Source organism: Rhinopithecus bieti, unplaced genomic scaffold (genome assembly GCF_001698545.2).
Source record: "Rhinopithecus bieti isolate Rb0 unplaced genomic scaffold, ASM169854v2 scaffold_788, whole genome shotgun sequence".
Classification (NCBI taxonomy): Eukaryota; Metazoa; Chordata; class Mammalia; order Primates; family Cercopithecidae; genus Rhinopithecus; species Rhinopithecus bieti.
Window position 1 is genome coordinate 2,279,074 of NW_016803416.1, and position 23,092 is coordinate 2,302,165.

At 40.0% G+C, this 23,092-nt stretch overlaps 1 protein-coding gene across 5 annotated transcripts in view; it reads right to left on the bottom strand.

Moving 5' to 3' along the window:
- Positions 1-23,092, bottom strand: part of SAMD12 (sterile alpha motif domain containing 12) — a 437,393-nt gene that overhangs the window by 380,887 nt on the left and 33,414 nt on the right. For all 5 annotated transcript variants that reach the window (XM_017882752.1, XM_017882767.1, XM_017882757.1 and 2 more), the window contains exon 2: positions 15,531-15,709. In XM_017882752.1, coding sequence (XP_017738241.1) covers positions 15,531-15,709 — 179 coding nt within the window. The remainder of the gene's footprint in view (positions 1-15,530; positions 15,710-23,092) is intronic.

A 23,092-nucleotide genomic window follows, 5' to 3' on the forward strand; every position in this document is an offset into this window, starting at 1 on the left:
CAAAGAAGTAGCACCAGCAGGGGCAGGGAAACTGAAGGGATACCAACACCTCCTAGAGACAAGGACCAGCAGAAAACCCCTTGGTTTCTACGTTCTTCATCACATGCACACACCTCATGTGACAAGTGTGACCTCTAATCTGTGCATCTTTAGTTGAGATCTCTTTGGAAGCCTAGATTTACAAGTTACAGCCTACTTGACATCTGTTGGATATAACTAAGAAACTACACAATTAACACGGTCAAAATGAAACTTGTGATTCCCCCCACCACCCTGAGGCTTCCCTTATTCTCCCTCTCTCTCTCACCAGTTTTCCCTATTTCACTGAATAATACCAACATCCAGTTAGCTGCTCAAACCAGAAACTTCTGAATGATCCTTCATTCCTCTCTTTGTCTCCATAGGTTACACCTAATCATGTCTTATTAATTCCGTCTTGAAAATAGATGTCAAATTTTTCCACTTCTCTCCATTTCGACTGACACCATCCTGGCTCAAGACACCATGATCTCTCAACTGTGTAAGCTACAAAAATCCCTTCCTCATCTCCCTGTTTTTGTGCTTGCTAGCTCTTAATCAGCTCTCTGCAGAGCAGCTAGAGTCTTCTCTTTATAAGTTCCTCCTCTGTGTAAAACCTTTCATTGATCTTCCATTGCACTAAGTATAAAATTCAGATGAAACCACATGATCTCCCCAATATCATTCTGAGCCATTTGGGAACCTGCCACAATGATCTTCTTTCTTTTCTAAGTAGGCTATATCCTTTCCTACTTCAGCATATTTATAAAGGCAGACCATGCGCCCATCTTCCCGCACAGCTGCTCCTTTTTAACATTTCAGTTTCATCTCAGAAAACACCCTTCCTCTTTCATTCCCCTGTCCTCTACTCCATCTTTATTTTCAATCTCAGTTTCTCAAACCTCAGTTGGTTTCCTTCCAGATATATATTAGAATTTGCATTATAGTACTTGGGATATGATTACCCAAATAAAACAGAAACCCCATGAAGGTAGAACCCACTTCTGTCTTGCTCACTATAGTTATTACCAGAGAAGGGGCCTAATATACACTTTTGAATCTAGAACGGTTTGTGCATTTTCAAGGACATAAAAGCCACTCTCACTAAATAAAAGGGGGTTAAATGATACATTTTATACCATGTCAGGATCCTGCATAACACAGGTCATAAACTAAACTGCCCATAGAAGCTTAGAAAGAAACATGAGTGAAGAGTACCAGACATAGGCAGATCCAAACCAGAGCGACTGTTCAAGAGGGGCAGCTTCTTGACAACTCCAAATTTAGGCTTATCATTTAGGTATATATTTAGGCTTATCATTTCTAGATCTTTTAATTTTCAAGAGAAGTGAGAAATCTAGAGCTTTTAAAAGAAAATTTCTGGATTTCTCCACTGTTAAAAAATAAACTTTCAGTTTGGATGAATCAACAAAACTTGGTGGTGGATTCAATATGGTTACAGGCAGCCAATTTGAAACCTGTGCTAAAAATATATACATGCTTTTTTTTTCCAAACCACCTTGTCAAAACATTTCCTGAGGATAATGATGATAGCAAAATAACAATAGTAAAATCTTATATAGTGCTTACTGCATGTCAAATGCTATTCTAAGCACTTCACTTATAAACTCCAATGATCGTAATGACATCTCTCTCATGAGGTAGATATTATTATTACTCCTACTGGACAGATGAAGACACTCACTAAAGCAGAGAGAGGTAAGAAATTGGCCCTGGGTAAGTGGCAGAGCAGATATCAGACCCCAGAGCCTGTGTTCTTTACAATGGTATTTGAAGATAAGTCAAAAATAATGAAATCACATTTCCTCTACAAACACCTTCTACTTGATATAAAACGCAAGCTTTGATGTTTTCCTGTCATCCATGTGTTCTAGTTCTGACCTGTTAACTAACAACCTCTAAGGTGTTACTATCACCCAGGCATGTGTAGGGTTAATCCTTCCTCATCTATTCAGTACAACATGAGAAAAGGCTGCTATCAGATTCTTCCCATCTCTCAAAATAGATAAGCTACACAATACACAAGTTAGATATGTGAATATCTACTACCTAAACTGACGAATTATCTAAGGGACAAAGAGGCACTGAAGTTCAGCTTTAGTTATGGTATTTAACCAAAAATCTGCTATCAGGATTTGGCTTCAGCCTTGGTTTTTGGCAGGCCAAGTAGCCAGATGCCATTTCAACTATATTTGTGGCAACCCTGAACTTGTGTGCAATTAATTATCATTTGATCATATCTAACTATTGTAACACTATCAATAACAAATAGCAGTGCCCTTTGGTTTTACTGTTGCTTTATGAAAATTCCCTTTCTAATAAATGTAGATATTGTAGGTGTGATTTAAACAGCGAAACCCTTCCAGTTTTTTTATATCTTAAAATCCTACCAGCCAGTTGAAGACTAAATGTATCCTAATTATTATAAGAATTCATTCAAACAAATAGTTGAGTCCTTCCATGTATTAGATATGGCGGTCAGTGTCAAAGACATGTCACCAAACATGGGGTCCTGCCTCACAGAGTTCATACTCTAGTGGATGATAACCTAAAATAATAATAAACATAAATTATATATGGTTTTAGAAAGTGGTGTGTTAGTGGGGTAAAGAAATTACAGGACAGAATCAGGGATCAGGGGCCTTGGAAGAGAGGATACTATTTTAGCAGAACTGACCATTTCAGCCTCACTAAGGAGGTGATACTAGAGCAAATATTTGAAGGAAGTTAAGGGGTGCACCTTGTGTATCCCAAGGAAAGAAGATTCAAGGCAGAGGCAACAGCCAGTATAAAGGCTTGGAGGTGGGAAGGTACCTGGTTTGAACTAGTAGCAGCATGAGCATAGAAGAGCCTAGCAGCAGATGACAGGAGGGACTTGCCAGGGCACAGATCATGCAGGACATGGTAGGGCATTAAGACTTTGGCTTTAATTTGAGGAAAACAGGATGTGATTAGAGGATAATGAGCAGAAGAGGGACATGATCTGACTCACACATTAACAAGATCATTCTGGTTGCTGAATTGAGGGTCATGTTTTACAATGAATATTGTGAAAACATTACTTAAGAAGAAAACTCTCAACTGAGAAAAGCAAAATTAAGCCTGATTTTGAGAATTTTAAAAAATCATCTTGTACAACCCAAAGCTTTAGTTTATGGGACTGTTTCAATGAAATTGCATCATGATCACCAGCAAGATGGCAAGTTCAGGAGTTAATGACTTTAGTCAGTTATTATTGGAGAGGAGGAAAGCTTATTGACTTGGGGGGAATATCACCATTAACACTACTACGGTAATGCCAGAGCTTGATAAAAGCATATTTTGCTCCTTCACCGACCTCAGTCGAAAAAGAGCATATTTTCAGTATCATAAATATGCAGTATCATAAATAGAACAACCACAGGAGTTGACAGCTGAGAAATTAATACCACTGCTCTACAATGCCAGTTTTAAAAAATTCTGCTTGGTATAAGTTTAATTAAGTTGTAGTAAATAGGTATTCTTATTAATATTTCAGATTTATTCTTGTATACTAAGACATTCATTTTATGATGGCGATATTCAACTTCAGTCAATAGTAATTTAACACTCAGCCATTTGGCATTTGGCCGAAATACAAATTTGGCGCAGGTTGAGCAACCTTAATCTAAAAATCCAAAATCAAAATGCTCCAAAACTCAAAACTTTGAGCAATGACATGATGTCATAAGTAGAACATTCCACTCTTGACCTCATATTATAGGTCAGTCAAAATACAGTCAAAAATTTGTTTCATGCACAAAACTATTTAAAATATTATGTAAAATTGCCTTCAGGCTATATATATATATAAGATGTATATGAAACATAAATGAATTTCATGCTTAGACTTGGATCCCATCTCCAAGATATCTCATTTGGATGAGATATTAAACTTGGAATATACCAATACTCCAAAATCTTAAAAAAATCCAAAATCCAAAACATGTCTCATCCCAAGCATTTCAGATACAGGATGCTTAATCTGTACACATCAGACAAAATGTGTGTGCTTCCTAAAATTGATAGGTTGAAGCCCTAACCCCCAATAGGGTAGTGTTTGAAAGTAGCGCCTTTAAGAGGTAATTAGGGTTTTAGATGATGTCACTGAGGGTGGGGGGCCCCATGATGAGAATGGCATCCATACAGAGGAGAAAGAGACACCTGAGCTCGCTCACTCTCTGCCATATGAGAACACAGTGAGAAGGTGATCTCTGCAAGACAGAAAGAGCATCCTCATTGGAACCGACTCAGCTGGCACCTTGATCTTGGATTTCCCAGCCTTCAAAACTGTGTGAAATAAATGTCTGTTGTTTAAGCTACCAAGTCTCCCGTAATTTGTTACAGCAGCTGAGGCTGACTAATACAGCATATATCTAAGAGTATGTGTGATATCAACATTTGAAAACGATTTCTAATCCATACAGCCTTGGAAGTAATATTTCAGGTTTTACTTGGCACCTGGTAATCCAATTTTTCAGTTTAAGTCAGGAGTTCCTAATCACTTAAAAATAAAGAGAAGAAGCTGTTTTCCGTTGCCTTCAAGTTTGGGCCAGATCAGGGAGATGAGGTAGAAATCACAGGAGCCAGCTGATGTGTATACCAGGGACCCTGAATAGAGCTGCAGAGAAGAGTGAAAGAGCCACACCATCTGAAATCTTGGCCAATGCTAGAGATTAGCAGAAGTCATAGGGCCTTATTCAGGCAATTGGAGACTTTTTTAAACTTTTAAGTTCAGGGGTACATGTACAGGTTTGTTACATAGGTAAACTTGTATCGGGGGTTTATTGTACAGATTATTTTATCACCCAGGTATTAAGCCTAGTACCTATTAGTTATCTTTCCCAATCCTCTACCTCCTCCCATCCTCCATACTCTCACAGGGCCCTGTATGTGTTGTTCCCTTCTATGTGTCCATGTGTTCTCATGATTTAGCTCCCACTTATAAGTGAAAACATGCTGTATTTGGTTTTCTGTTCCTGTGTTAATTTGCTAAGGATAATAGCCTCCAGCTCCATCCTTGTCCCTGCAAATTACATGATCTCATTCTTTTAGCCATGGGGATATATACATTTTCTTTATCCAATCTACCATTGATGGGAATTTATGTTACTTCTACAACCTTGCTATTGTGAATAGTGCTGCAATGAACAAACATGTATCTTTATAATAGAATGATTTCTAGTCCTCTGGGTATATTATACCCAGTTATGAGATTCCCCGGGCATATGGTTTGGCTGTGACTCCACCCAAATCTCATCCTGAATTTCCACGTGTTGTGGGAGGGTCCCAGTGGGAGGTAATTGAATCATGGGGGCAAGTCTTTCCCATGCTGTTTTGTGACAGTGAATAAGTCTCATGAGATCTGATGGTTTCAAAAAGAGGAATTCCCCTGCACAAGCTCTTTGCCTGCTGCCATTCATGTAAGGCATGACTTGTTCCTCCTTGCCTTCCACCATTATTGTGAGGCTTCCCCAGCCATGTGGAAGTGTAAGTCCTATTAAGTCTCTTTCTTTTATAAATTGCACAGTCTCAGGTATGTCTTAATCAGCAACATACAATAATACAGTAAATTGTACTGTATAAATACAATACAATAAATTGGTAGTAGGAGTGGGGCACAACTGAAAAGATACCCAACTATGTGGAAGCAGCTTTAGAACTGGGTAACAGGCAGAGGTTGGAACAGGTTGGAGGGCTCAGAAGAAGGCGGGAAAATGTGGGAAAGTTTGGAACTCCCTAGAGACTTGTTGAATGGCTTTGACAAAAATGCTGATAGTGATCAATAAAGTCATCAAAAAATTTGCAGCCTGACAATGTGATATAAAGGAAAATCCCATTTTCTGGGAAGAAATTCAAGCTGGCTGCAGAAATTTGCATAAATAATGAGAAACGAAATTTTAATCCCCAAGACAATGGGAAAAATGTCTTCAAGGCATGTCAGAGAGCTTCACAGCAGCCCCTCCCATCACAGGCCCAGAGGTATAAGAGGAAAAAGTGGTTTTGTGGGCAGGGCCCAGGGTTCCCATGCTGTGTGCAGCTTAGGGACTTGGTGCCCTTCATCCCAGCTGCTCTAGCCATAGCTGAAAGGAGCCAACACAGAGCTTGGGCTGTCACTTCAGAGGGTGAAAGCCTCAAGCCTTGGCAGCTTCCATTTGGTTTTGAGCCTGCCAATACACAAGAATCAAGAATTGGGGTCTGGGGACCTCCACCTAGATTCCAGAAGATATATGGAAATGCCTGGATGTCCAGGCAGAAGTTTGCTGTAGGGGCAGGGTCCTCATGGAGAACCTCTGCTAGGACAGTGAGAAAGGGAAATGTGGGGTCAGAGAGTCCCCACAGAGTCCCCACAGCACAGAGTCTCTACTGGAGCACTGCCTAGTGGAGCTGTGAGAAGACGGCCACCATCCTCAAGACCCCAGAACGGTAGATCCACTGATAGCTTGCACCATGGGCCTGGAAAAGCCTCAGACACTCAATGTCAGTCCATGAAAGCAGCCAGGAGGGAGGCTACACCCTACAAACCCACAGGGGTGGAGCTGCTCAAGACCATGGGAATCCACCTCTTGCATCAGTGTGACCTGGATGTGAGACGTAGACTCAAAGGAGAGCATTTTGGAACTTTAAGATTTGACTGCCCTGCTGGATTTTGGACTTGCATGGGGCCTGCAGCCTCTTTGTTTTGGCCAATTTCTCCTATTTGGAATGGTTGCATTTACCCGATGCCTGTCTCCTCACTGTATGTAGGAAGTAACTAACCTGCTTTTGATTTTACAGGCTCCATAGGTGGAAGAGACTTGCCTTGTCTCTAATGAGACTTTGGGCTGTGGACTTTTGAGTTAATGCTGGGATGAGTTAAGACTTTGCAGAACTGTTGGGAAGGCATGATTGGTTTTGAAATGTGAGGACATGATATTTGGGAGGGGCCAGGGGCAGGATGATATGATTTGGCTGTGTCCTCACCCAATCTCATCTTGAATTCCAATGTGTTGCAGGAGGGACACAGTGGAAGGTAACTGAATCATGGGGGCAAATCTTTCCCATGTTGTTCTCACGATAGAGAATAAGTCTCACAAGACCTGATGGTATTAAAAAAAAGGAGTTCCCCTGTACAAGCTCTCTCTCTTTGCCTGCTGGCAAACATGTAAGACATGCCTTGCTCCTCTTTGCCTTCCACCATGACTGGACTTACACTTCCACGTGGCTAGGGAAGTCTCACAATTAAACCTCTTTCTTTTGTAAATTCTGCAGTCTCAGGAAGGTCTTTATCAGCAGCATGAAAACGGACCAATACACCAGGTGGTATTGTTTGGCTGTGCCCCACCCAAAATCTCATCTTGAATTGTAATCCCCATAATCCCCACATGTTGTGGGAGGAAACTGGTGGGAGGTAATTGAGTCATGGGGCTGTTTCCCCATGCTCTTCTCGTGATAGTGAGTCGGTTCTCACAAGATCTGATGGTTTTATAAGCAGCTGGCATTTCCCCTTCTGGCATTCATTCTCTCTCCTGCTGCCCTGTGAAGAGGTACCTTCGCCATGACTGTAAGTTTCCTGAATCCTCCCCAGCCAAGCAGAACTGTCGGTCAATTAAACCTCTTTTTTTTTTTTTTTTTTTTTTGAGATAGAATTTCACTGTTGTTGCCCAGTCTGGAATACAATGGTACATTCCTGGCTCACCTCAAGCTCTGCCTCCTTGGTTCAAGGGATTCTCCTGCCTCAGCTTCCTGAGTAGCTGGCACTACAGGCACCTGCTGCCACGCCAGGCTATTTTTTTGTATTTTTAGTAGAGACGGGGTTTCACTATGTTGGCCATGCTGGTCTCGAACTCCTGACCTCAAGTGTTCTACCCATCTTGGCCTCCCAAAGTGCTGGGATTACAGGTATGAGCCACTGCACCCAGCCTAAACCTCTTTTCTTTATAAACTACCCAGTCTTGGGTATTTTCTTATAGCAATGTGAGAACAGACCAACACACTGGGTCAAATGGTATTTGTTTTTTGGTCTTTGAGGAATCACCATAATGTCTTCCACAATGAATCTAAGTGAAGTTTAGAATGACTGCCACAGACTATAATAAGGAATTTTCTTGGTCTCAGTGACAACCTAGAGTGAACTTTTGAAGGGTGAAGGGTAATGGAATGGCTTTGGAAGTATCCCTTGTCCATTGTGTGGATAATATGCCACTTGTACCAACCCAGAAAAGCATTCTCTTGATATCATCAACCACTATAGAACTCAATAAGACATCCTTTGCTCACTTGTGGAGGAGCTAAAGATAATGAAATAACTATGAGGCAACAGACATAAACCCAGAGGCAAGGAGCTTCTGTATCATATGAACTGACTTATTCATTCATTTATCAAAAATGTAATCTTTTTATTATGTGCTGGACACAGTAGTAGGCATTGATATTGCAGCAGTGAACAAGACAGACAAGATCATTGCTCTCAAATAGTTTAAATTCTGTGGAGAGACAGAAAACAAACAAGATTATTTCAGACCAGAAAAAGTTAAATGCAGGACATCAAACCAAGTGATGTCAGAGAATGTGACTGGGGACTCATTTAGTTAGGGTGGTCTGGAAAGACCTCTTGGAGAAGCACATTTGAGCTAGGACCTAAATGACAAGGAACTAGCTGAACAATGATCAAGGGGAGAACATTATAGGCAGAAGGGATGGCAAGTACCAATAATCTCCAAAGATAATCACTTTAGTAATTTAGTAGTTTGGGTGGATAAACTCAAATGAATCTGGTGGGCTCTGATACACTCGCCTGAATATTGCCCTCCTTTTACATTGTCAGATGGCATATCCTGTACTCTTCGTCCACTAGACAAATACTATTAACTAAGTGGCTCCAAGCACTTGTTATTTCCTATAGATTTGTCAGCACAAAAGAGGGAAAAGCACTGTTCACGTGTTGGAGGAACTGTGTTTTAGGTAGACTGTGTCACTGCTGGCCTCAAGATCTTTGTTAAGTCATTCAGTCTCATCTGAGTCTCATCTCCCTAACCTGTAAAATAAATTAGATGGTCAAATGCTCTCTAGGTTTTCTTCTTTGTTCATCATACAGTGAACCTATGGCTTAAATGTATCCTATTAATTGTCATACTTTTCAGAGCTTAACATGCTAGTAATGAAAGCTTACCTCTTCAGATATAAGTTTACCGTAGTTTCATTTGAGCCCTGTCCAAGAACTCAATGTACATGTACTGGGGTCCTGAAACTCACATAGCATGAAGTCATATTTGCTTGTCTCTTGTTCTGACCCTTATGAGAATTCTTAAGAAAGTACATGCTCATTATGTTTCGCATGCATTGTGTCCTTTCCTATCATGGGTGACATTATATTGGGTTGGCAGCTTCGTTTGGAGACATTTTTGCTCCTTGAGCCAAGAAATACAGATAGCCAAGAATTAGATCATTCTATCCCTAAATTGCAACAGAACTTCTCAAAGGCAGCTAAGCAATGTAATTTGATCAAGGTTAAGTACAGTCAACCCTTCATCTTTTAACCTAAGTCTAAGTTCTTTTTGCTCTCTCTTTTAATCCCAGAACAATGGTTCCTGCTTACTGCTACAAATGTCCACAAGTTGCCCTGCAGTCAACTCTCATTTATCTGCCTGTGGCTTATCCAAAGCACCCAGCTTTCTCCTCCTCCTGCCTCCAGCACCAAGTTCCAGGCCAGCTCCTTTTAACTCTGTGCCAAAGAAATACAAACTAAATCTAATATTAGCCTAATGAGAAAAGGCTATCTGCTGCCAAAGATTCACATAATGCATCCCAAAGCCAACTGCAAGCAATTATTCACTGATTTAGATGTTGGCATTGCTTCTCCCTTATATAATACAGCAATCGAGATTTGCTGTTTTCTCCCTGAGGAGTAATGAATACATGCAGCATTTTAACCTCTTCTTTTGCCTAGTTGGCCAGATTCTCAGTTTAACTGACTATATTTTATTTTGAAATAAATAGATCATTTGTATATTTCATGTTAAGAGCATTAAAAACCTTGAATTTAGAGCCATTAGACATAGAGAGTTACATCTTCCTCCAGATTTTAGCCAGAAACTAAGTTTTAGTGAGTCATTTTACATCCTTGGGTTTGTCAGCTGTAAAATGGGGATACATTTTTATAAAGGAAAGGTACAGGAGAGGCATGCAAATATAAGGAACACTCAAAGTTCTGACTCCAGGAATTAGCATTGTGGCAGGAAAAAAAAAGGATTATCAACCTTATGAAACCCTTATTTGACAGGCATAAAAACACAGTAAGCTGAAGTTTCCTCATGAACACCTAGAAAATCAAGTCTAGAAGTCAGGAATTCCTAATGTCATGTTTAGGCCACTTGTAAGGACACATTATAGAATTCTGAGATAGGAAACAGATAGGATACTGATGGGCTGATGGGTTGATCTTATTCCACAGCCAGAATTGCCATAGAAACTCAAATTCCAACCATCAGAGCATTTGGGAACATCAATTTCAAAAGAAACTCATGAGTATTTTGATATTTTTTTTAAATGACTGAAGCACTTGTCCACTCAGGTCCAAGGATGAGGATCAGACAGAATATCAACACAATTCCATTTTTCATCTTATTTCTATACCCAGAGAATTTCAATGGTTTCCCACAGATGAGAGCAGCATTGTCAAATAGGATTTTCTGCCATAATGATCATGTTCCGTGTCCACACTGTCCAAAACAGCAGCTCCTGGAAATATGTGACAATGAACACTTGAAATGTGGCTGGCATGACCAAAGAAATCAATTTTTGCATTGTATTCAATTTAAATAAATCTGAATATCCACATGTGCTAGTGGCTATTGTATTGAACAATGGAGGTGGAAAGTAAATCCATGCTACTCACTCCAGCATTCAAATTCCATCACACAGTTTGGCCCCAACCTATTGTTCCAGACTCAATTTCTGACACACAAACTCTGACTCGAAGAGACTGATGGTGAACACACCTGGGCATATCTGCTACCATACCTTGGCTCACAGTGCTTAAACGTCATGGCTAAAGGCACCCTCCATTCTTAGGGCTATTGGAATTTATGCATACTTCACAGCATAGTTTAAGTTCTTCCTGGGCTAGAGTACGCTCCCTCGCAGTCTTGTTCTGACTGCTCTGTGAGTAAAGTGTTAACGAATCTCAGGGCTGGCCTGTCTGAGAAGGACTTCAGTCTCCCATAGGGCTGGTTTTTTGGAAACTGCTACGTGAAACCACTCCTGGTCTTCAGGAGCTGTGGCTTTGTCTTGAGTCTACATGACTAGAACAGTATAAAAGAACAGTGAAAAAAAGAGGCTGTGCCTTCTCTGTATCAAAAAGACGCATCCTCACCTGGACTCTCAACTGTGACAGCTGTGTGGGTGATGGGTCAAAAGCAGCTGTGTACTTGGATAACTTCTGGCCTCCCAATGAGATGAAAATGCTTTGCCAACTGTATTTCTTGCCTGTACCCACCTATGAAGCTAAGTAAACAGAGTATTTTACTCTTAAACTGGTAACTATAGCTGTGGCATGGCATGGCATGCATATTCTCTCTGAGTTTCCAAGTACTCACAAGAATTTAGGACTCATATTGGTAAGTAGTTTTTGTGGATCCACATTTCAACTGGATTCATTTTTTATTTCCAACTAAACTGTATGCTTCCCAATAAGACTTACAAGTGATCTGGGTACTCTACTGGTTTCTCTTTGGTCTATAAGAGCTGGAGGCAACTTGTGGCTAGACGACCGTTTTCTGGAATAAGGGTTCTGAGTCTTTTGAGGAATTGGGGCTAAGGGTCCCAGAATGTCACTTTCTAAGATAGAGTATTATTTTGCCCAAATGAATACAGATACACACACACATTTTAAAATCATGAAAGCATAAAAATTTCAGTGTCAACAGGGTAGATTAAGCACATGCTACCATCCTCCCCCAATCCACATATACACACAGACTCTAGCATTGCCTATTAAAGATAAGCTCACTAAGCTCCTCTGGAACAGGTGGTGCGCTGAGGGATTGGTTTCAAATCCCAACATGGCAGGACTCAGAGTGGCGGGGCCCAAAGGCACACTAAGGAGCTGGAACCAGATTCCCAGTGAGAAGTCTGCATATGGAGGAACTTGATTTGCATAATCAGTCAGAAGCAGATAGAGAGAACGTCAAATTGAAACATCAGTGTAATACCTGGTCAGAGCTCTCGCATCCCAGAGTTCAGGTAAAGGTAGATGCAAAAGCACCTTACCAGAGGCTCTACAATTCAAGGCACACATGGCCAAAAAGACCCCACGATAATTCACTTTACTGGCAGATAAACCACCAGCAAGAATTAGAAGCCATGTGAGGAAATACAGCACCCTAAAAGCATAATACTAACCCAACAAACAGAAAAAGTCATGGTTGAGCTACTAAAGTTAATGGGACAATCTGAAAACAGCTTTAAAATAAATACACTTAAAATAATACATATCTTATTTAAAATTCAAGCAAAGTAGTACAGAGAGTAAACGTTTTCTCCATAATTTTAACTCCAGATAGAAACTGCTGCTCAAACTGTGGAAAACCCTCCCAGACTCACTGATGCCTTTATACAGAGACAGACATTTTTACATAAATGGAAACAAACTATATCTACTGTGTCATAACCTGCCCTTCTCGTTCCCTTTCTACTTGAAAATATTATCACATACATTTTCCCACATAAATACCTATAGGTCTCCTGCATCCTCACAAATGAAAACTTATATCCCATTGCATTAATACACAGTTTCTTTAGCCAGTGTCCTGTGAATGAACATTTGGGCTATTTTCAATGTGTTCTCCTGTAGCCATCTTTGTACATATGGATGATTATTTCCTTAGGCAAGTTCCTAGAGAGGAAATTATTGGCTCCCAAATTGCACACATTTAAAATTTTGATAACTATTATCAAACTTGTCATCCAGAAAAGCTGTACCAATTTACATTACTCAATGGCTTCAGAGGTATGCATTTCTAGCCACAGGTTTTTTAAGGTAGGTTTAGAATGGGTCAGTTTACCAGAGATTCAATTATACACCCAAGAAAAGAGAAGAAGGCTCACAACTCTACTAGTCCTCTAAATGCAACGGAAGGGAAAATGTAAATGCGTTTGTACCTGCACAAAACAAATGCACGTTGTCTAAGGTACAAAAGCTTCAGGGTCAGTCATGCCGCTGGCATCCATAGTAATCACACTATAGTAATTTTACCTCTGTTCCCCCAGCAGCCACTGTTGTTCCCTCATCCTCCATTTAAACAAGTGGACAAATTCTTTGTCTAGGCTTTACTAAAGCCTCTTGTCTGTTCCCCCCTAAATGTGATGGCAGTGTGAAAAACCCAGAATCTCCTTTCAACCTCATTTATTGGGTATGGGTATTCACTGTAGATGATTTGCATAAACTCGAATGAATCTGGTTTCTAATATCAGTTTGTTCCAGAAGAAAGGCTCATTATACACATCCACACTCTCATTGAAGTATGTTTGCAGCAAAGCAACTATAAAATGCTTCAGGGGCAAAGACACAAAATTTCAGGATTCACAACAATATCACATATTCAAGATAATTCAGAAATAAAATCACATCAGATTTGAATTTTGTACATTACCGATCTCTACAAATATAAGAGATACACACTAGAAATGTTTAAAGTTGAATTTAAATCAGACAAATATCAATAGTTAACTTTTATCTCTACTCTAATTTTTAATATTTTAGGCATCCTTTAGAAAATATCTCACTCATAGAAAGTCTATTTATCTTCCTAAAAAGGACCCTTAGGGAGTTTTTTCCCCAGCTCTTTCAGGATGCCCATGTAGCAACACGGATTGATCAGGTTTAGCTGTCTTAACAGGGTTCACTCATTTCCAATGCTGCTCACAAACCAAACTTCATTGATCATCAGCCAAGAAATATGCTACGTTTTGCCATTTCTCTTAGCTAAAATGTCTAGCATAAAATACCTGCAATATATTTCTTAATAATCATTCCCCATTCCCTACAACACACACGTACTTAATGTCAACAATTTTTAACTATCCACACTAAAGAAGAGAAGCAATAACAGTAATTATTCCAAACTGTAGATAAAGCAAAAAATTCACGTCTGATTTTGGAAGACCTTATTTGGAGAAGAAGGGAGTTGGTTATTGTACAACAGTAAGGTGACCTTTTCCTTAAGATTTTCTTGGGTGCTTACAACATTTGCTTTCCAAGGCATGCATACATTCATTTGCTTAACCAACATTTGAAAGGAAATTGTCTTGCAGGGAATACACAAAGGGAGAAACAAAACTATATGAAGATTAATTTCCTCCATGTCCAAGAGGAAAACAAATATGAGTATCTTCAACAACACTGTGCCCCCAACATGAACATCTGCACTGGTTTCAGACAAATACCCGGATAGTGCCAGTTCCATTGGAGGAAGCCTTTAGAAGAGGCTGTCCTTACTAAAATAATACCTACCCCACAGAACCCAGGTTTCCATACATCTTCACCAATGCCTATTTTGTCAGTTCTCTGGTACCTATGTTTAGGTTAAAGACTGAAAAGAACTAAGTATCCTACAGCAGAATAAAATGATTTTCTCTTTCATTAAGTCCTTCAAATAGTACCTGAGATATACATGCATATTTCATAAAATATCAGCTATTACTAATTAACAATACCTGTAAGCACAAGCCTCTCATATTCATGAAGTACTGGGACTTCTTTTTTTTTTTTTGAGACGGAGTCTCGCTCTGTCGCCCAGGGTGGAGTGCAGTGGCCGGATCTCAGCTCACTGCAAGCTCCGCCTCCCGGGTTTACGCCATTCTCCTGCCTCAGCCTCCCGAGTAGCTGGGACTACAGGCGCCCGCCACCTTGCCCGGTTAGTTTTTTGTATTTTTTTTTAGTAGAGACGGGGTTTCACCGTGTTAGCCAGGATGGTCTCGATCTCCTGACCTTGTGATCTGCCCGTCTCGGCCTCCCAAAGTGCTGGGATTACAGGCTTGAGCCACCGCGCCCGGCCAGTACTGGGACTTTTATAAAATGCTTCCACAAGCATGCAATCATTTGACTTACTCGACCTGATGAGAGAAGTCATTTTATGATTCCCTTGTGTAGATGAAGAATGTGCAACTCAGAAAGTCACATGACTTGCCCAACACCATAGAGTGGTAAGTCTGAGCCTGGCAGGTGAATCTTTTAGGTTTCAGTACAGGGCATTCTTCTCTATAACCTCAGAGCCTCATGCTCTGAGACTGGCCACAAATGGGTTTCAATTTAATTCCAAAGGGAATACAGTTAATATTTTCATTTATAGTTATTTATCAGGAAGATACAGTGCTCATTTGACCACAGATACAACGGTAATTAGTGAAAGCACTCAGCTCTTCTCTGTGGCTGGACTACAACATATCAAGGCTGCAGCTTTCAAATCTCCGTAATTAACTGGAATATTACGCACCTTAGCCGTCTCAGATTCTGCCTGCAGTCGCTTGGGGGTTCCTTTCTGGTCAGGCACCTTCTGGAAATTTTTGTTTTTAATGGATTGAGATTCCACACCTTCACCTTCAATTGGCAGTTTAATACCTTCTGCATGGGCAGGGGGATCAATGCCCCGTGGATTCAAACCACAGTGAAGAGCTAGGAAAAAGCAACAAATAGAACTCAGAAAACAAACCACATAAAGAAGGTGTCCATGACAGAAAATATTTCATCAAGCCTAAGTAGGAACAAAACGAGGCATCTGTGAGTCAAGAAGTGGTGTGATTACTACGATAAATAATATGGTGAGGAGGGAGCATGGTATAGTGGGAAACTCTGAGCTTGAAAATCAGCAAGATTTAGGTGCAAATCCAGAAGCCCTCAATTCCAAGTTGTTTGACTTTTAGCAAGTTACGAATTCCCACGTTACAGATGAGAATACCAAATCGGGCAACGTTGTCACTGCTTCCCACACATGCAATTATTTCAACCCTGCAGTTTAGTTTATATCCCTGCTTCCATCTGAAAAGTGCTCACCCGCTCTCCTTCTGAACCTTCTCTATTATTTAAGAATCCACTCAAGTCCACTCTCTTGCATTCATTCAAGCAATATTTCTTAAGCACTTACTATGTGCCATCCCTGGGTTAGATCCTGGAAACCTGGATTTACATATGACAGATGTTACCTTCAAAGAACTCACAATGTGATAAAGGAGGCAAACAAAAGGACTGGTGATTTTCAAACAGAACTGTCACTTCTACATGACAAAAAAGAAAAACCCAGAGTGAAGGGCTCAAGGGCATCAAGCCCAGTGGCTTCCAGTTTTGTGCATCTTACTCTCTTCCATGCCCTGTAACATAGATATTCCACACATAAAATCTAAAGCTGATTTTCTGGGGATATTTATTCATCTAACAAACACTTACTGAGTCCCCGCTATGTACTCTGTATTATCAAATAAATAGCAATGAATGTTGTAAGATATGCATTCCACTACTACATGAACTACCATGTATGTCTGTGTGCAGATGGCAGGTATATGTGTTTTGACTTCTCTGGTAGTAAATTATTTCATTTCCCTGTTACCCCAACTCTTCAAATTCAGGTAAACTCCTATCCTCATCCCCTTTCCTTTATTCACAGAGAAGTTAAGGCCAGATACTTAATACCCCTATCTTCCCCAGGTCTCTACTTCATCAATAATCTCCTTTTACCCAACATTTTTAGGCTTTCCCCTTTCTCAGCATTCTTTCCCTCCAGCCAGCTCGTGACTCAAAAAGTCCAACCCTCTATTCGGCACTCCATTCAGGCCACAGTTTCCTCTTTGCCTTATCTTTGCCAGGATTCTGATGAGTACTTTAGACCTGAGGGATGACGCAGGCTTCCCAAAAGAAGTGGTGTTTTCCTCCCACTATCCATTCCCTCCTTAACAGATACCATCTATTCCCACGTTCCCAATCAACATTCTGGTGACTTCCAAATATTAACTGCAGCCTAGACAGACTTTTCTTATGAATGTTAGACAAATAAAACTGCAGCAGAAACAATTTGCCTGTTCCAGTCTTCACAAATTACACAGAAACTGATGAGACGTCCTTAACATCACTCTATGATTCATCACTTCCCTTCCATCTATCCGCAAATCCAATAGCTCTACGTCTAACATACTGCTCAAATATTGAATGATACTTCTTTAAAAAAACAAACTGATTGCACAAAGGTCCATGCATGTGATCTTATTTCTACCACTTTATGTGGACACTATTTATGAATTTCTCTTCTCCTAGTCTCTAAGCTTCCTATTTAGCGGTACATTCTGGGCACTTAACATATATTAATTCATATCTCCCTTTTGGGCTTTGTTCTGAATCTCAAATGATCTTCATGAAAAACTCTGAGACATAACTATGTTCATTTCACAGATAAGGAAAATGAGGTTTGAAGGGGTTAGGTTCACAAAAGGGCATACTATACTGGTGTGTACAGAAAAGTCACAAAAATTATGAATCATTTAGGATACACAATTTCATATCACACATTGAAAAATCCAAACTGGATTAAACTGTAAGGAAAATTATTAGCTGTCAGAATAAGAAGTCCAGTAATGGCACAAGTTCAGAATTAGCTGATTTGCCTCTTGGTAGTTTCATCAAGCACTGTGATTTTGATTCTTTCTCTATTCTACTATCCATAGTATCGCCTTTATCCTGAACCTGGGTCCCTTTGTAGCATCTAGACTATAAGCTTTTAGTTTTCATCTTGAAGCAGAAAGGGCTTGGTTGCCTATGGCTTTTTCTCCCAAACCGCGTTCAAATTTTATTCTCCTTTCTCATTGGCCAGGAGTGAATTACATGCCTATTACTGAACTAACACCCTGGCAGTGGAAATAGGATTACCCTTAAACCAACTGACCAGCTCAGGTCAATTCCCCAAACCACACTGCTGCTACTCTGCAGGGCTGTAGCAGAATGGATGCTGGGAACCAACCACAATGCCCACTTTAGGCAGTGCTGGAAAGAGAACTCAGTAGCCAAAGCCTCTGAGAGCTTGAAGCTAATTACTGTTAATATCAATCAGCTTCTCCATCTCCAAAGACTAGCCTACTTACAATGAATATTCAATTAAATACACCAGAGTTGTGATTATTTTAAAAGGTGTGCTTGTGTAGGGAGATGGGGATTGGCATGGGATGGATTCAGACATTAATGAAGAAAAGAAAAATGTGTAGCTTTGATCTTTCTGTCTAGCTTTATCCTCTGCTGCTTCCTACCTTGAAATTCATGACCTAGGAATACCACTGAGCTGCTGGTAGACCTCCTATTCTCTTCCCCTATCACCTCCCCACCAAATTTGACTCTTATACTTCCTTCACCTCTGATCATGGTGGTCCTACCACCTAGAAATGCTGGTCCTACTCCAACCTAATCCTACCTCCTGCTCTTTGGGAGGCTAACTCCTATTCACCTCATGTCAGCTCAGACCTGTTCTTCAGAAAGTCTTTTAGGAGTCTCTGGCTACCAGAGCAAGAACCCATTCCCTATGCTTCCTCTTGCACACAGTCCCCTGGTGCTTCATTTTCCTCAGAGTACTGAGAATGTCCATGTAATTGATCTATCTGCCTTGCCCAGCACAACTGTAAGCTCCTGGAGGGCAAGTACCATCTGTTTTTCATCTCCATGACTTGAATTCCTGAGTCCAGGACCTGGCACATAAGAGACATTAAGGAAACACTTGTTCAGCTGCAGAATGAACCAGCAATTCCCTTCCTTTACACAATCATGCCTTAAATCAGAAGGAAGCCTTTCTCTGCTAGTAAATACTTGGCATTCAAAATGTGAGGTATCTATAAACACGAGGCAGAATACAGTTTTTTGACTTTCCACACACGTAGCCTTATTCTTCACACAAATATTTTAATCCTCCATAGCTGTTCCTTCCTCCACTGCAAACGCAGTAGTTGATTTAGGTTTTTGTACTTAGAATTATTTATTTAAAACCATTTCTGACAGACTTTGCTTTGTTTTCCCTGAAATTTCATGTCCCTCATATTTACAAATCAAACACCTCTCCAATGGCCTCCTACAATGCATGACCTCCATCTCCTTGCTTGTGTCAAAGGTGTCCCCATTTGATTTCTCTTTTCTGTGCTCATCACCGCCCTTTCTTGTTTTCACTAAAGTTATTTACTTAATCTAATGAGTTTGGCAACTCACTGGTCAGCTTTGAGACCCTCTTCTTGTTTCCCTGATCTTCACCACCACACCTGTGCCTGACGGATTCCTAGTTACTGAATTGACAGTGCAGGTAGCTTGTGGTCTTTATGGGAAGTGCTGCTGCTGTCACTTTTACTTAATTTGAATGTCACTAATATTGAATTATTCAAAATGAGTTAAAAACCAAAATTAATTTCACAAACATTGCTTTTTAAAAAATTTGAGAGAAATGTTTCACTGCAAATGCACATATTTTAGCATTGTTTTGAAATGCCCTTTTGAAGGCACCATCTTTTTTTCATGTGTAAAAACCTACTTCCCCAGAAAATTAAAAACCAGCTGCATTGCTCGTGGGAATGTCAAGTGATACATCCCCGTGGAAAACTGTATGCTGGTTTCTCAAAAAATTAAACACAGAATTGTCATTTGATCAAACAATTCAACTTCTAGGTATATATACACACACAAAAACCCTGAAAACAGGAACTCAGATATTTGTATGCTCTTGTACATAACAGCATTATTCATAACAGTCAAACAGGCATAAACCAAATGCCTGTGGATGCATGAATGGATAAACACAATGTGATACATATAATGAAATATTTTGCAGCCTTTAAAAGGAATGGCATTCTTATCCATGCTACAGCATGCATGAACCTTGAAGACATTATGCTGAATGAAATATGCCAGACAAAAATGGACAACTATTGGACGATTCACTTATATGAGTTAGTCAAATCTACAGAGAAAGAAAATAGAACAATGGCTACGCAGGGGCTGTGGGAGAGAAAATGGGAAGTTATTGGTGAGTTGTGGGTATAGTGTTTCACTTTGGGATGATGAAAACTCTCTGGAGATGGATGGTGGTGATGGTTATACAATAATGTCAATGTGCCTAATGGCACTGAACCACATAATTAAAGATGATTAAAATGATGAATTTAATGTATATTTTGTCACAATAAAAAATAAAAATTTAAAAACCCCACTCCCTCTCATTTCAACTCCCTAATACCCTCCATAAATAGAAAGAGGTTCCAAAGATATTTTTATTCAAAGGTGTTTGAGAGTTTACTTATGAATAATATTGTGATTTTCAGCTAGAATGTTATTTTGTTTTTTTTTTTTTAATAAAATGGTAAAAATTACAGCTCAAAAGTATTAGATTAGTTCAGAATTTTCCTGGAAGGGAAATGTTCTCCAAAACAGGTCTTATCCTAATCAGCAGAAGCGGGGCTTGGATCACTGATTGCTGGAAATGAGCCTGGACTCTCCAAGGATTGCGGCTGAGGGATGCCATTTTCATGTGATTTAGGTGACAGTAACAGGTTATCTGGAATGAAGTGCCAGACCTTGTTTTCTCTCCTCACAGTGATGCAAGAAGAGTTGAGGGATGCATTGGCATCTGCTGTCATTCCCAAGAACAAGAACAAGTGCATCTTACTCTCCAGGAAGCCACCCAACTTCCAGTTCTTCCAATCTCCACCCATGCCAGACACTCTCTGTCATGAAACAAGGGATGGAGACTTATTAAATTTTAATGTTCCTCTATCTGAGGTTGGCCTTGAATAGAGACACTGTGAAAACACTCTGAATTGCCCCTCAGAATAAACTGGCTCCCCAACCAAGGAACCCCCACATAGAAACTGCTAGCAATGCCCTGAAATGTGTTGTGCTTCTCTGCCTTGACAGAACTGACTTTTTAACATCATATGCTCTTCCCTTCCCTTATTTGCATAGATAACTGCTTCAGGAAACATAACTTTTCTCTTTTTTCTACTGTAAAGCTTTAACTAGTCTTGCACCCAGTATATCCTCTTAAGCAATAAAGACAATTCCCCTCTTTTTGTTTCTTTTTTTTTTTTTGAGACAGTGTCTTGCTCTGTTGCCCAGGCTGGAGTGCGGTGGTGTGATCACGGCTCACTGCAATCTCAAACTCGCAGGCTCAAGTGTTCCTTCCACCTCAGCCACCCAAGTAGCTGGGACTACAGGTGTGCACCACCACACCCAGCTAATTTTTGTATTATTTGTAGAGGCAGGGTTCTGCCATGTTGCCCAGGCTGGTCTTGAAGTCCAGGGTTCTTCCATGTTGCCCAGGCTGGTCTTGAACTCCTGCAGCTATATCTGCCCTTGAGAATACAAGGGCAGATACATGCAGAGGTTCTATGATGGTTAGACAAGGGATTCAGGTATCATGCGATCTGCTCAAGCGATTTGCCCACCTTGACCTCCCAAAGTTCTGGGAACACAAGCATCAGCTACAATGCCCAGCCCACCTCTTCTTCTTATATGATCTGTATGTGTGTGTATGTACCATGCATTACAAATATTTATTGACAGGTCTGCTAAGTCTATGACTGGGAGCCCCTAGAAGAAGTGACTACATATTATTGAGCTTTACAAATGTAGTGTGTAGCCATATAACTACCTTACAGTAGGTACTCAATCATTGTTTATAGACTGAGCATAGATATGATGGAAAGATACTGATTCAATCCTACTCACTGCCATTCAGTACAGATGCGTAACATATATTTTTCAAAAAAGCAAATAAAAGTTGCTTCCAATCTAATTATGTAATTCACCAAAAATGTTAAATCACAAAACCATAAAGCTATCCTGAAACTACTGATTTACTTGACTGCCACCTGCAAAGCAGAGACTATCTTACTCATCTTTGCACGTGCAAAGCCTAAACAGTTGTACATACTCAACCCTCAATAAATGTTGCTAAATGAATCAATGACCTTAAAAACAAATGTACTCCAATCCCCACCATTAGTTATTAGAATTGAGATAGGTTATTTAAAATTTCATGTTTATATATTGTTTCTAGCTAAAGTTCCTGAAGGATATGGTCCTTCTTTAACACTTCCCTCATATAATATACACATAACACTCTCCAATATGTTTAATTCATTGTATTAATTATTATAGGTGCTTCACCTATCGTATTCTGGATTCGAATTCAGCAGAGACTACCCTCCAGAAGTAATGTGAACACCACAAAAAGTCTGTAACTCTTTGTAGCAGACACTTCTGATGGGCTACACATTCTCAACACTCTCATTTTTGCCACCTACTGAAGTATGGCTACAAAGCCAAATAGCATATTTCACAGCTTCCCTTGCAGCTACAAGTGAGGCTGATGACAGATTCCTCCCTAGGGCACATAAGCAGAAGTTTGATGGTAAACAACAGTTCTGGAAATGACAAAAGAGGAAAGATCTTAACACCACTCTTCCCCTTTCTCTCTGCCTTAAATGCATATGTGATATCTAGAACGGCTACAGAACATGCTGTGACCACAGGGCTACAAACATGAAAAAAAGTCAAGAGAATAATAGTCACATTGGCTCTGACATTATGGGCTACTCGAACTTTGTTCTTCATTGTTCCCCTGTGGACTTGACAGTCTGTGAGAAAAGTAATTCCCTGCTTATTGAGCCATGGTTAGTCAAGTCTTCTACAACTTTCAGATGAACCACTGCAAAATGACACGTTTCCATTTTAACCAACAATATAGGATTGTTTAGCTCTTCCTTTAAAAAGAGAAAACTGAAATCCTAGCAAAATGTTCTGGTCTGGGTTTCACAACTCCTATTATGACTTAAAAAGATGATTAAGTATAGTATGAATAATCGCTTAGCAAGGAAGATATACATTAGCAATACATGTTGCTATGAGTAAACACTGACATCAGAGGTGGAATCAATCCAGATGACACTGTGAAGACCTGAGGATGGAACTTTCTTGCTTAGCTGGGGTCCTAAGGTACCCAGAAAAGTACCCAGATCATTCATGAAAACTTTTGCATCAATGAAT